Source organism: Chiloscyllium plagiosum, chromosome 39 (genome assembly GCF_004010195.1).
Source record: "Chiloscyllium plagiosum isolate BGI_BamShark_2017 chromosome 39, ASM401019v2, whole genome shotgun sequence".
Lineage (NCBI taxonomy): Eukaryota > Metazoa > Chordata > Chondrichthyes > Orectolobiformes > Hemiscylliidae > Chiloscyllium > Chiloscyllium plagiosum.
Window position 1 is genome coordinate 16,656,689 of NC_057748.1, and position 15,555 is coordinate 16,672,243.

The 15,555-nt window shown below is 48.0% G+C and overlaps 1 protein-coding gene across 1 annotated transcript in view; it reads right to left on the reverse strand.

The window, feature by feature from the left end:
- Window positions 1-12,333, reverse strand: part of LOC122542024 — a 42,661-nt gene extending 30,328 nt beyond the window's left edge. Inside the window, exons 1-3 of the mRNA XM_043679315.1 lie at window positions 12,258-12,333; window positions 9,157-10,546; window positions 8,210-8,261 (exon numbers count right to left, since the gene is read on the reverse strand). Of these exons, the coding sequence (XP_043535250.1) occupies window positions 8,210-8,261; window positions 9,157-10,522 (1,418 nt within the window). The 5' untranslated portion in view covers window positions 10,523-10,546; window positions 12,258-12,333. The remainder of the gene's footprint in view (window positions 1-8,209; window positions 8,262-9,156; window positions 10,547-12,257) is intronic.
- Window positions 12,334-15,555: the final 3,222 nt, after the last annotated feature.

Consider the following 15,555-nt stretch of genomic DNA (forward strand, 5'->3'; position numbering starts at 1 on the left):
TCATCTTCCGCCTCGGAACACTTCAACCCCAGGGCATCAATGTGGATTTCCTCATTTCCCCTTCCCCCACCTTGCCCCACTTCCAACCTCCCAGCTCAGCACCATCCTCATGACCTGTCCCACCTGCCAATCTGCCTTCCCACCTATCCACTCCATCCTCTCCCCTGACCTATCACCTTTACCCCCCACCTCCATCCACCTATTGTACTCTTGGTTACCTTCTCCCCAGCCCCATGCCCCTCCCATTTATCTCTCCACCCCCGAGGCTTCCAGCCGCATTCCTGATGAAGGGCTCCTGCCCGAAAAATCAATTTCCCTGCTCCTCGGATGCTGCCTGACCTCTGATATTCATTAGTCAGGGGTAAAGATAGGGTAGGGGAATGGGTCTGGGTGGGTTACTCTTTGGAGGGTCAGTGTGGATTTGTTGGGCTGAAGGGCCTGTTTCCATACTGTAGGGAATCTAATCAGGTTGCATTGGGCATGGGAAGTTACCCACGGTATCTGGGGGTGTGAAGGTTAGGTAGACTGGCCATGGGAAATGCAAGGTTAAAGGGACAGGGTTGGAGGGTGAATCTGGGTGGGATGTTCTTTGAACGGTCAGTGCAGACTTGAGGGGCCGAATGGCCTGCTTCCACACTATAGAGATTCAATGGGATGTGGGAATCGCTGGCAAGAGGCCAGCATTTGTTGCTTCTATTTTATCCCTAGTTGCGCTTGGACTGAGTGGCTGGCTCAGCCATTTCGGAGGGGGGGGGCACAGTTAGGAGTTCAGCGCATTTGGACTGGAGTCACATGTAGGCCCAGACTGGGTAAGGATGGGCTGTTTCCTTCCCAGAAAGAGACCAGATGGGTTTCTATGACAATGGATAGCTTCATCGTCACGATGACTGAGACTGACGTTCAATTGCAGATCTGTTAACTGATCTTAAATTCCACTAACGACTGTGGTGGGATTTAAAGTCATGGACTCAAGCATTAGGCTAGGCCGCTAGATCATGAGACCAGTGTGATTATCATCATACCACCTTCTCCCCTTCCCGAATGGGGCAATAGATAAATCATTGGCTTTACTCAGCACATTACTCAACCAGAGTCGAGAGTGTGGTGCTGGAAAAGCACAGCCAGTCAGGCAGCATCCGAGGAGCAGGAGAATCGACGTTTCAGGCATAAGCCCTTCATCAGGATTCCATTCCAGATGAAGGGCTTATGCCTGAAACGTCGATTCTCCTGCTCCTCGGATGCTGCCTGACCGGCTGTGCTTTTCCAGCACCACACTCTCGACTCTGATCTCCAGCATCTGCAGGCCCCACTTTCTCCACAGTACTCAAACTAATGGGTTTCGGCCCAGCCCACTGGCTAATGGTATCCATTATTTACCAGTGTAGCTCTGAACCTAGTCTGGGCCGTGAGGTGGATCCACCGACCTGCATCATAAGATAAAATCGAATCTTTGTTACAGAAGAAAGTTATTAAACTGGAGCGGGTTCAGAGATGATTTACCAGATGTTGCTGGGAATGGAGAGTTTGAGCAATAAGGAGAGGCTGAGACCTTTTCTCACCAGCACATAGGAGATTGAGGGGTGACCTTTGAGAGATTTATAAAATCATGAGGGTTATAGATGAGATGAATAGTAAGGGTGGGGAAATTCAAAATCAGGGTGCATATTTTTAATGTGACAGGAGAAAGAGACCCAAGGGGCAACTTTTTCACACAGAGAGTGTTTTGTGTGTGGAGTGAACGGCCACAGGAAGTGGTGGAGGCTGGAGGCAGGTACAATTACAAAATTTAAAAGACATTTGGACAGTTACATGAATAGGAAAGGTTAGGAGGGATATGGGCCAAACACAGGCAAGTGGAATCAGCTTAGTTTGGGAACATGGTCGGCATGGACGAGTTGGGCCGAAGGGTCTGTTTCCATGCTGTACAACTCTATGTCCCTATGTGTTCCCCTCGCAAACTGGGAGAGCAGGTACAAGCCTATTTTCTTGCTGTCCTGCATTAAAGTGTAATGGGGGTCTTCATTATGTTGCCATTCCTTCAACACAGACCCTACTCAACTACACGGAAGACCGGATGATACCATTGCCCACACCACAACGTGTCATTACTCACTGATGCTCCAACATTGGAGACCAAAGCAGAATGAATGACCACACTGTGTAAGGCAATAGTACCTAAAGTCAGTTACTTCTGCAAATAAGCATACTCTGTGCTCCAAAGATGTGCAATTTAGGCGGAATGGCCTTGTTAAATTGCCCATAGTGTCCAGGGAGGTGGAGGCTAGGTGGGTCAGCCATGGGAAATGCAGAGTTACAGGGATAGGATAGGTAGTGGGTCTGGGTGGAATCTTCGAGGAGAAAGTGAGGTCTGCAGATGCTGGAGATCAAAGTTGAAACTTTATTGCTGGAACAGCACAGCAGGTCATGGCGTTTGGCCTCAGCGGTGTAAAGGTCAGTGCGCCAAACTACTACGGCCGTCTGGGTGGAATGCTCTTTGGTGTGGACTCAATGGGCTCCTCACTGTGGGGATTCTATGAGGGATCAATACTAAGGACAACGTTCCTGATCTCTTTCAACTGGTGCAAAGGATTCTTTGAACTGAATGGAATGGAATTTATTGTCCCGTGTACCGAGGCACAGTGAAAAGCTTTGTCTTGTGAGCAATACAGGCAGATCACATGGTTAAGGAGCATAGACAAGTAAATAATAGGTAAACACAGGTACAGGCGAATGTTAAGAGTTTGAGCGTCCTTTCGGTACCTTTTTTTAAGATTAGATTACATTACAGTGTGGAAACAGGCCCTTCGGCCCAACAAGTCCACACCGACCCGCCGAAGCGAAACCCACCCATACCCCTACATTTACCCCTTACCTAACACTACGGGCAATTTAGCATGGCCAATTCACCTGACCCTGCACATCTTTGTGACTGTGGGAGGAAACCGGAGCACCCGGAGGAAACCCACGCAGACACGGGGAGAACGTGCAAACTCCACACAGTCAGTCGCCTGAGGCGGGAAATGAACCCGGGTCTCTGGCGCTGTGAGGCAACAGTGCTAACCACTGTGCCACCGTGCCGCCCACAACAACAGTAGTATAGAAACTGTTTCGAAACCAGCTGCTGCATGAACAGGCTTCTGTACCTACTCCCCGTTGGTAGGGATTGTAGAAAAACGTTGCCAGGGTGGGATGGATCTTTGAGAATGCTGGCGGCCCTTCCTTTACAGCGGGCCTGGTGGACGGATTCTATAGATTGGCTTTGCGTCCGTTTCAGGACACAAAGCCAGCACTCCATCACATTGTGCCACCTCGCCACAGCGTAATGCCTCAGGTGGACCTCCAGTGCTGAGCCAGATGGAAATACCAGTCAGAATGCCATGGTCAGGGACTTTTTTTAAAATGATTCACAGTATGAGGGCATCGCTAGCTAGGGCAGTGATTATTGCCCGTCCCTAATTGCGCAGAGGGCAGTAAAGAGTCAACCACATTGGCTGCGGGTCTGGAGTCACATGTAGGCCAGACCAGGTAAGGATGGCAGCTTCTTCCCTCCTTCAAGGACATTAGTGAACCAGACGGGTTTTTCCTGACAAACAGGTCATCATTAGACTCTTAATTCCAGAATTTAAAAAAATGAATTCAAATTCCACCATCTGCTGTGGTGGGATTCAAACCCCAGTGTCCAGTACATTACCTGGATCTCTGGATTAACAAACTGCTGATAACACCACTAGACCGTTGCCTTCCCCAGTGGGGCCTCAGTCTCTGACCTTTGCACTCTGAGGTAGGAGTCATGACCCACTCATGGTCAGTGTGTAATGCTGCTGCAAAGTTTGCTGTTGCTTGAGTCACTCAGTCATTAGAGACAAGCCAGGTTATGACTCAGACATAACAGGCAACATCTCTTACGCAGAAAGCAAGAAACAGTCTCTGTAGATTAATGAGATTGTGATGTGCACCATAATCTATCAGTGACAGTGACAGTCATGTGCTAGAATCTGTGAAGAGAGAAAGAACAGTATGTTCTGTCCTCAGAGTTTTGAATATATTCTCCTGTTAGTAAAATGAGTTTGCTGTAATCTACTACAATTAAATCATAGTTTCTCTTTGATAGAAGAAATTTACCAAATATATGGACAAATGATGTACAAACCAGCTGTCTGGTTTGTATATATTTTAATATCATTTATTTTAGGTTTGGTTTTTCTATGTGCTTGAAGATAATAATTACATGTAAGTATTTCTGTAGCCATGATGATTTCTTTTACAACAATTTGTGAGAGCTTCTTTGGCTCAGGTGGGGGTTTTTTTTTGGATATTTTATAACATAGCAAGGCAAACCATTATTTAGTAAGGTCCTTAGCTCTTAACTGCACTCTGGGTAATTAGGGGTGGGCAATAAATGCTGGCTAAGCTAGTGACACCCATCATGAGTGGCACGGTGGCTCAGTGGTTAGTACTGCTGCCTCACAGCAGCAGGGTCCCGGGTTTGATTCCAGCCTCAGGTGACTGTCTGTGTGGAGTTTGCACATTCTCCCCGTGTCTGCGTGGGTTTCCTCCCACAGTCTAAAAATGTGTTGCAGGTCAGGTGAATTGGCCATAGCGATAGGTGCATTAGTCAGAGGGGGGCGGGTGGGTTACTCTTCGGAGGGTCGGTGTGGACTGGTTGGGCCGAAGGGCCTGTTTCCACACTGTAGGGAATCTAATCTAATCCATTAGAAATTTCTAGACTTTTAAGCTTAGGGCAAACACCCATAGCTTGGAGAGAGAGAGAGAGACTTCTTTTTAAGTGTTGGGGCAGGTTGTGAAGTCCTTAGATTGAGATGGTTCTGTCTCCAATTTCCCTCCAGTTCTGCAGCTTGCCATGGAGCAGTTACACAGACGCAGAATGACAGCAGCACGGTGGCACAATGGTTAGCACTGCTGCCTCACAGCGCCAGAGACCCGGGTTCAATTCCCGACTCAGGCGACTGACTGTGTGGAGTTTGCACGTTCTCCCCGTGTCTGCATGGGTTTCCTCCGGGTGCTCTGGGTTCCTCCCACAGTCCAAAAGATGTGTAGGTCAGGTGAATTGGCCATACTAAATTGCCCGTAGTGTTAGGTAAGGGGTAAATGTAGGGGTATGGGTGGGTTGCGCTTCGGCGGGTCAGTGTGGACTTGTTGGGCCGAAGGGCCTGTTTCCACACTGTAAGTAATCTAATCTAATTATGACATCTGTTGCTTCATTGCATGTTCTGTAGATCCGACTTCTCACTGTCACTGCCTCCTCCATTTTCAAAATGAGAGTCCTTTAATCCAACTTGTCTTTCCTACATTAGACTAGTCCCGTTCATCTGTGCTTGGCCCACTTCCCTCTAAACCTGTCCAAATGTCTGTTAAATGTAACTGTATTTGCCTCTACCCTCTTAACAAAATCCCCTGAAAGTAAAACACAGGTCACAGGACAGTAAATTGTCAACTTAAAGACCAAAGCTGGCAATAGGAATTCATAATCCTATGTTTCGGTTCCTATCCAAGATGTGTTATTCTCATCTCGCCATCCAATAGCCTCAAGAGTTTTCCCCAAAAGAAATCATCATGGCTACAGAAATATTTACAAGTAATTATTATCTTCAAACACAGAAGATTAGGTTAGATTCCCTACAGTGTGGAAACAGGCCCTTCGGCCCAACCAGTCCACACCGACCCTCCGAAGAGCAACCCACCCAGACTCATTCCCCCACCTAATGCACCTAACACTACGGGCAATTTATCATTGCTAGTTCACGCTAACCTGCACATCTTTGGACTGTGGGAGGAAACCAGAGCACCCAGAGGAAACTCACGCAGACACGGGGAGAATGTGTAAACTCCACACAGACAGTCGCCCGAGGCTGGAATCAAACCTGGGACCCTGGCGCTGTGAGGCAGCAGTGCTAACCACTGAGCCACCGTACAACCCCAGCTTCAATAGGTAAACAATAGATTGATGATATTAAAGTATATATAAACCAGGCAGCTATATTACATCATGTCATTTGTATATATATATTTGGTAAAATTCTTCTATCGAAGAGAAACTATGATTTAACAGCGGTAGATTACAGCAAAGTCCTTTTACTAACACGAGGATATTTTGTAAACTCTAGTACAGAACATATTGTTCTTTCTCTCTTCACAGACTCTAGCACATGACTATCACTGTCACTGATAGATTATCGTGCACATCGCAATCTCAAGAGGTTTTGGCTTTGCCATCCAATCCTGAGCTTATTGTGAAGCGCAAATTACTGATTTGCATCCAGGTTCTCATGTCTGGCTGCTAAAATAGGTGGAGGATCACATTTTTAATGAATATTATGGGACAAGAGGCCATTTGGCCCCCTGGCAAGAGTCATCCAATTAGTTCAACCCCTTTGTCCTTCCACCAAGGCCTTTTATATTTATATTTCTACTTTCTTAACTACTTATCCAATTTCCTTGAGAAAGTTACGAACAAGTCTACCCATTTCAGGCAGTGCGTTCCAAATCGTTTTAACTTATTATTCTCATCGCCCCTAATTGTACCCACATTAGCTTCTCACTCCAGCAGCTATAACCTCCGATTGTTATTACTTTAATATATATCATCCCGATTTGCTCCAAGTTCCAGTCACAGTATGAAACTCTCCGTATCCACAACGACTCTGGTTGGTAAATGTTGGGCCTGGTACACTTGCCTTTCCCTTCACGACACCACTCCACCTCTTCCATTACCCACATCGACACAAAACTGAATCAAAAAGTCTGCTTCTAATCCCTAGCGCAATAATCTGAAGTGATTTCAATGTTCAGTGTCCTATTAAATTGATTTTCCGAAAAGATCTTTCACTTTAGTGGGAAATAAAACAGCTTTTTTTTCTGTTTCAACAGATGCATGGTTGACATTTCCCACGGCTGAGCTCATTATGAATGCTTTGGAGTTGCTCAAACTGCAGAGCCACAGAATCTGAGGAGGGAACCTGTGTCGCATTTTGATTATCAGTTTTAATAGGCTATAAAAGGATTATCTGTTTTTAATGTAGTTAGTGATATACATTTTCTTTCAGCAGTTTAACCACTTGAGGTGATTTTTTTTTATGAAGGAATACTCAGTAATAAATCGTGTTTCAATCAGAGCATTATTAGATTAGTCGAAGTTGAATTTTGTTCTCATCTCCAATGTGTTCCTGATGTCTGCCCATTGGGCGAGAGACTCGGGGCATGAAGAGGGCTTGGGGTATGTGGAGCATGGAGGATGTGGGGTGCATGGAGAGGGCATTGGTGACAAGGTGGCATGAGAGTATCGGGGGCAGGAGGAACAATAGGCGACATGGGGAATATGATGGAGGCATATAGAGTGACTCGGGTGGTGAGAGAGGTGAAGGGTCACAGGCCTGGCACTGACCATTAAAACTGGAAGTGGAAGCGGGAGTCCCAACACTCTGGCATTGCCAGCTAACCCCCTTCCCTTGCTGTGTCAGGACTATATCCAGGTCAGAGTTGAGAGTATTTTGCTGGAGAAGCAAAACTGGACAGACAGCATCTGAGGAGCAGGAGAATTGATGTTTCGGGCATAAACCCTTCATCAGGAATGACATGTCCATTCTCCTGCTCCGTGGATGCTGCCTGACCCTCTGTGCCTCTCCAGCACCACACTCTCGACTCTGATCTCCAGCATCTGCAGTCCTCACTGTCTCCTATATCCGGGTCAGCACAGTGGCTCAGTGGTTAGTATTGTTGCTTCAGAGTGCCAGAGACCCAGGTTCGATTCCAGCCTTGGGTGACTATCAGTGTGGAATTTGTGCATTTTCCCTGTGTCTGCGTGGGATTCCTCCCACTGTCCAAAGATGTGCAGGTTAGATAGATTGGCCATGGAAAATTGCCTACAGTGTCCAAGGATGTGCAGGCTAGATAGTTAGCCAGGGTAAAGTTGGGTTACAGGGATAGTGTTGGTTTAGATGGGATGTTTTCCGGTGGTTAGGTGCAGACCTGATGGGCTGAATGGCCTCTTTTTCACTGTAGGGTTTCTGAGGCCTGGTTCCATTTGGCTTCCCCCTTCCTGGACTGAAAGCATGGCAAATGGAGGCCCATTTTATGGAGAGGAGTCTGCTATGTACAGGAACCCTATGTACGGAGTTTTACACAATGTTTTAAAATATCTACACCATTGTTTCTGCTCGCAGCTTCTCACAGCTTCTGTGGATCTGCTTACTGTTCCCTGAGTCCACACCCAGGCTTGATCAAATGAGCAAAGTGAGCATAGACTAGTAACCAGGTGCACATAATCAAACACAGAACAATTCAACACTACATTCCCAGAATGTAAGACCCTCAGATGGTTAAAACAGATCGGGACCATGTTACAATGGAGGAAGTGGGCTGGGAAATTTCCAGAATAAAAAAAACAGGTTGAGATGGTCAATATTGTAACCAAAGGGCAGGTATTTTAAAAATCAACCTGTTCAGAGATGTTATTACACACCTCTGGAGCAGGTGGAACTTGAACCCAGGCCTCCTGGCTCAGAAGTAAGGACACTACCACCGTGTCACAAGGCTGACCAGGGCAAGATGTCCCTGATTCTGAAACAGAATCGGGGGCGGCACCATGGTGGCACAGTGGTTAGCACTGCTGCCTCACAGTGCCAGAGACCCGGGTTCAATTCTCGCCTCAGGCGACTCTCTGTGTGGAGTTTGCACATTCTCCCCGTGTCTGCATGGGTTTCCTCCGGGTGCTCCGGTTTCCTCCCATAGTCCAAAAATGTGCAGGTTAGGTGAATTGGCCATGCTAAATTGCCCGTAGTGTTAGGTGAAGGGGTAAATGTAGGAGAATGGGTCTGGGTGGGTTACACTTCGGCGGGTCAGTGTGGACTTGTTGGGCCGAAGGGCCTGTTTCCACACTGTAAGTAATCTAATCGTTTAAAAAAAAAGAACTGAGTGAGAGTGGATGAGACTCAATTACAACACGGTGGGGAAATAGGGAACATGAAGATAAGGGGAAGATGGAGACTTCTCAGGGTAAGCATCATGAGAGATGTCATCTTCAGACTTTACAACAAAAGACGAGACAGTCAGGGAGCCGTCTACACTTGAATACAGCGGAGTAAGAGAAAGCACACACTAATTGACAAAGAGGAGTGTTTAATGTTCGCGTGGCCTAACCTTCATGAAGATGTCTTCTCTTCGCCTCTCTTGGTGTTCGCGAACACTCAATGGGTTTTGAGTTGGCCTGTTGCTTCCTTCGATTGGCGCCCAGACCCAGTGGTGGCCCAGCCTCGTTTAGGCTCGGAGCGACCCTTGACCTTCCTCGCTGCAGTCTTCTTTGGAGATTGGTGTACAGTGTTGGCGTGGGAAGTTCATCGTCTTGTTTGGTGCATTGAGACAAATCCGGTGATTGAGTGGGGCTCGGCTTGAGGTGATTGCTTAACCCTAATGTCCCTTCTGGCTGTGGAACCCTGATGTCCTGAGTGGGAACGAGGTTGTTGCATTTGAACTGGACACTTGTTGAGTGTTTAGCCGTATCTAATGATCCATGGCCGCTTGGAGGTACCCTTGTCTCTCTTAAGGTTCCTTTCGGATCTAACCTTGGAATGCCACTTTCAATCCTTGCGGATCGAGTTGGAATAAGGCTACAGGACTGCAATCCCACAATCCCACTGTGCGGCCATTCATCATCTCGAGATGGCTTCCCATCCCGTGGACCTCTTGGATAGGGGTTCTGCAAGCTGTTTTGAGCTTTGGTCCCCTGACCAGGCTGTAAACTGTAACAGGGCCGTCTGATGCCTGGCGTTGAGCTCCATGGTGGGGAGGTGAAAGGTTCCCCTGGATCCTGGGTCGATGTTGGGACTCGGCTGTTGGGAAGGACAGAACCCAACCAGAAATGAGAGTTTAGGCATTCCAAAACCATGGGTAGCCCATCCGAGTGGCCATCTGAATTGTCGGCCTGCTGGGAGATCTCCGTACGTTGTTCGGAGATGGTGACCGTCTGCACAGGATGAAGCTTCAAGGCCACGTGCGGGTCCACGCGCCCGACCGGGTTGTGACGCAAGAAGGCCGAGGCTTTCTTCAACAGCTCGTCCAGGTCCATGTCTCGCCTCCGCGCATCCCTAACGGTGAGATCCTTGTACCCGAGCACAGAGCTGGGCGCTCCCCCGTTGGGGGGTTGGCCACAAAGTGATCGGCCAACTGTCTCCCGTTGCGGGGGGCTCGGAGACCGCGTCGGGCACTTGGCCCGGCTCGGGGGCGAGCTGTTGGGCGGGGTCGGGTTCGGGGGTCGACTGGGCGAGGCCTTTTCCTTGAAAGCGGGCCCAGGGTGTCGGCTGGCACTGCGCTGAGTGAGGCAGCTGACAGTGAACTTGCGCTTCAGAATGGGACTGAGGGGGCATTGTCCCAACCTCAAACCTCGCCATGGCAGGCCCTGTAACAGCCTGGGTGATGAGGGTCCCTCAGACAGCGGCAGGGATGGGGCACTGGTGCTCGCGGCCTGCTTCCTCACAAACGGTGGCGAAAATCCACAACGTTGCTCCATCACGGCCGGAACACCCCGTCACTTCTACAAGAAGGAAACAAAATGTTATCCCCAGTTTTTCGAAAGTCGCTTTACCCCACTTCACTTTCACATTTCTCGCTAAGCGGAAGTAATCCGAAGAGGATTTTACGAAGAAAGGCGACATTTCTGCCGTATAAATTTACATTTCTTCGCTTTTCACCATTACGAAAGGTTTCGTAGGAATGCTCTACTTTCGGATGGATAGCGGGGGATACCTGGACTGCGGAGGATTCAAAACCGTCCGCATTTCGTACCAGACACAGAAGGTCAGAGGTTGGGGAGTGACGGCATTTTTGGCCTGGGTTATGAATTCACCTCAAGCCCAACCCCTCCCAACCCCATGTCACCTCAATCCCTCGTGCTGCAGCTGTACAGAACTCTGGTGCGGCCGCACTTGGGGTAGTGCGTACAGTTCTGGTCACTACATTATAGGAAGGATGTGGAAGCTTTGGAAAGGGTTCAGAGGAGATTTACTGGGATGTTGCCTGGTATGGAGGGCAGGCCTTATGAGGAAATGCTGAGGGACTTGAGGTTGTTTTCATTGGAGAGAACAAGGTTGAGAAATGACTTAATTGAGACAAAAAGATAATTATAGGGTGGACAGTGAGAGGCTTTTTCCTCAGATGGTAATGGATAGAACAGGGGAACATAGCTTTAAATTGAGGGGTGATAGATACAGGATAGATGTCAGATGTAGTTGCTTTACTCAGAGAGTGGTAGGGGCATGGAATGCCCTGCCTGCAACAGTAGTAAACTCAGCAACTTTATGGGCATTTAAATGGTCATTAGATAATCATGTGGATGAAAATGGAATATTGTAGGTTAGATAGGCTTCAGATTGGTTCCACAGGTCAGCTCAACATCGAGGGCCGAAGGGCCTGTACTGCGCTGTAATGTTCTATGTTCTAAAACAACACAGTCTCTTCATAGGCTCAGGAAGGCAGCTCACCATCACCTTCTCCAGGGCACGTAGGAATGCGTAATAAATGCTGGGCCTACCTAGCAACACCCACAACCTGTCAGTGAGTTTTTAAAAAGACTGATGGAGGCAAGAGAAAATCACCGTTCCTGGTGGAGGACGGGAGAGAATGGACTGGGTTATGTTCAGTTTCCTGCCTCTCCTGCTAAGAATGAGAGGAATTTTCCCTCATGCACGATCTGGGCCCAATCCCTTCCCCACATTCCTGGGGAAATTCGACATGCTCATAACCCAGACTGGCATCACATCCCCCCAGTGGACACTGCTGTTATGTTCCTTCTGAACTGATTCCCTGATTAAAGTCAGAATTGCTTTTCAAATCCCCCTCCATCCCCATCATCATAGAATCCCCATAATGCAGAAAGAGGCCATTCAGCCCGTTGAGTCTCCACCAACCCTCTGAAGAGAATCCCACCCCTACCCTATAGCTGTAAACCCATATTTCCCATATAGCCTGCACATCCCTGGATACTCTGGGGGCACTTTAACATGGCCAAATCACCCAATCTGCACACCTTTGGACGGTGAGAGGAAACCCACACAGACATGGGAGAACGTGCAAACTCCATGCAGACTGGAATTGAACCCGGGTCCCTGGTGCTGTGAGGCAGCAGTGCCAACCGCTGAGCCACTGTCCAGATCATCCTTTTCCAAAAACTAATATTTAATTTTCCCAACTGGGCTTTTACCAGGTTCAAATATTATTGCACTAAAAGAAAATGCTATTGGTTTTACGTAAGATTTTCCTCAGAGCTGTGCAGAGATGACACTAGATTCTGAGAGTATAGAAACCCAATTTACAGAGTTTTACACAACGCTTTAAAGTGTCTACACCATCCTCTCGGCCTCTCATACCAGCTGTCTTATCTGCTTACTTTTACGCAAGTCCACACCCAGGCTCGATCAAATGAGCACAGATTAGTAACCAGGTAGACACAATCAAACACAGAACAATTGAACACTGCGTTTCCAGAAAGATCTCGGATGGTTAAAACAGGTCGGGACTGTGTTACAGTGGAGGATACGGGAGAGGGACGGTGTGATCGAGGAAGAAAGCGAGAGAGAGAGAGAGGGAGAGAGAGGACACACTGCTAAGGTGTTGGGGGTTTTTAATTTGATTTGATTTATTGTTGTCACATGTACCGAGATACAGTGAAAAGTGTTCTTTTACAGATTGTACCATACAACGTGCAGCAGGGTAGCAGACCCGTGGTGATTGGAACCAGGTTAACCTCATTAACTATGAGGTTTCTGACTGTGGTTGTTAACCTGGAATAATCAGGAAAGCCCTGGCTGACCAATATAACCACTGTGGGCGGCACGGTGGCACAGTGGTTAGCACTGCTGCCTCACAGCACCAGAGACCCGGGTTCAATTCCCGCCTCAGGCGACTGACTGTGTGGAGTTTACACGTTCTCCCCGTGTCAGCGTGGGTTTCCTCCGGGTGCGCCGGTTTCCTCCCACAGTCCAAAGATGTGCAGGTCAGGTGAATTGGCCATGCTAAATTGCCCGTAGTGTTAGGTAAGGGGTAAATGTAGTGGTATGAGTGGGTTGCGCTTCGACGGGGCGGTGTGGACTTGTTGGGCCGAAGGGCCAGTTTCCACACTGTAATGTAATCTAATCTAATCTAAACCAGGAGATTAGAATCCCCTCAACAGAGGACTGACTCTGAGCTGGCTGGTCACAGCTAGTGCACTAGTAAATAAAGGGTGACATGATGACAGGACCCAGCCTCTGTGCATTTATTTCAAGAACAGAGTTCAGTGTTACAGCCACAAAGAAATTGCAGAAAGAGAGACAGGAATCAGAATGAACATTTGAGAGGTCTGTTCAAATGTCTGATAACAGTGGGGAAGAAGCTGTTTTGAATTTGATTGTATGCAAAGCTTTATATGTTCATCTCTTACTGAGACCGAGGTCCAGTTTAGGAAGAGGAAATATTTTTTGATGAGTCAGGCAAGAGGGGGCCCTACACTCTCAGTTCAGGGCTGGCGCTGGTTGTATGGGGCTTGGAGCTTGGAATGCATGTTGTACATGAAGGCCCGAATGGTCATTGCAAGACAAATGGTGGGGAATTCCTGGCCTGCAGCTGGACAGTTTGGCCAGGATATAGGATGAGCCAGGCGAAAGATGGGAATTCACGTCAGCGTCAGAGGCCGTTCAGCCCCCTAATCCGCTCTGCCATTCAATAGGATCATGGCTGATCTTCAGCCAGAAGTGCTGAGTGGATGATTTGTCACAGCATCCTCATGAGGTCCCCAGACCAACCGTCTTCAACAATTTGATCCATTCCACCTGAAATGAAGAAGCGGATGACGATACTGGATACTGCAAAGGGAACTGACAAGGCCCAGGCTGTGGGACTGAAGACTCATGTTCCCGAACCAGCCGTGCTCCTGAGTTCACGCTTAGCTATAACTCTGCCTGAAAATGTGGGAACTTGTCAATGTGAATCCTGCCCACAACAAAAAAAAAACCCAGAACAAATCCAATCAACCAATTCCCCATCGGCCTACAGTCTATTCCGGGCAGACTGAGGGAATATGTCATTGATGGTGCTGTCAGGTGACGCTTACTCAAGCAATAGCCAGCTCTTCGACACTCAGTTTGTTTCTGTCAGAGCCCCTCAGCTCCTGACCTCATTACAATCTCAGTCCAGACATGAACATCAGAGGTTGAACTCTAGAGGTGACATGAGAATGACTGCTTTTGATATTGAGGCTGTAGGGTCATAGAGATGTACAGCACGGATACAGACTGTTCGGTCCAACCCGTCCATGCCGACCAGATATCCCAACCCAATCTAGTCCCACCTGCCAGCACCGGCCCATATCCCTCCAAACCCTTCCTATTCATATACGCATCCAAATGCCTTTTAAATGTTGCAATTGTACCAGCCTCCTCCACTTCCTCTGGCAGCTCATTCCATACACGTACCACCCTCTGTGTGAAAAAGTTACCCCTTAGGTCTCTTTTATATCTTTTCCCTCTCACCCTAAACCTATGCCCTCTAGTTCTGGACTCCCCGACCCCAGGGAAAAGACTTTGTCTATTTATCCTATCCATGCCCCTCATGATTTTATAAACCTCTATAAGGTCACCCCTAATCCTCCGACACTCCAGGGAAAACAGCTCCAGCCTGTTCAACCTCTCCCTTAAGCTCAAACCCTCCAACCCTGGTAACATTTTTGTAAATCTTTTGTGAACCCTTTCAAGTTTCACAATGTCCTTCCTACAGCAGGAAGGCCAATATTCCTAAAGTGGCCTAACCAATGTCCTGTACAGCCGCAATATGACATCCCAACCCCTGTACTCAATGCTCTGACCAATAAAGGAAAGCATACCAAACACTATCCTTACACCTTTGATGAAGAGGGGCATCGAGGAGCCCAGCAAAAGTCAATCAGTAAAACTCCCCGCTTGTTGGAGTCATACCAGGAATATAAAAACCTGGTTGTGGTGGTTGGAGGTCAGTCATCTCAGCTCCAGGACATCTCTGCAGGAGTTCCTCAGGGTAGTGTCCTCGGGCCAAACATCTTCAGCTGCTTCATCAATGACCTTCCCTCCATCAACAGATGGGGAGCTGGGATGTTCGTTGATGATTGCATAATATGCAACACCATTCGCAGATCCTCAGATACAGAAGCAGCAAAACCTTGCACAACGTCCAGGCTTGGTTTGATAAGTGACAAGTAACAATCACACCACACAAGTGACAGATAATGACCGCTTCCTACAGGGTAGAGTTTCTCTCTCTCTCCTTGACAGTCAATAGCATTACCATCACTGAATCTGCCAGTATCAGCTTCCTGCGGTTTGTATTGAATGGAACCATAACCACACTAGACTTACAAATGCAGTGTTTCCAAATTCGGATCAGAGGTTAGGAATCCTGCAGTGAGTAACTCATCCCACGACTCCCCAGAACCCACGCATCATCTCCAAGGTACAAATCAGGAATACTCCCCCCTTACCTGGACGGGTGCAGCACTCAAGCAGCTCCACACCATCCAGGACACAATAGCCTGCTCCG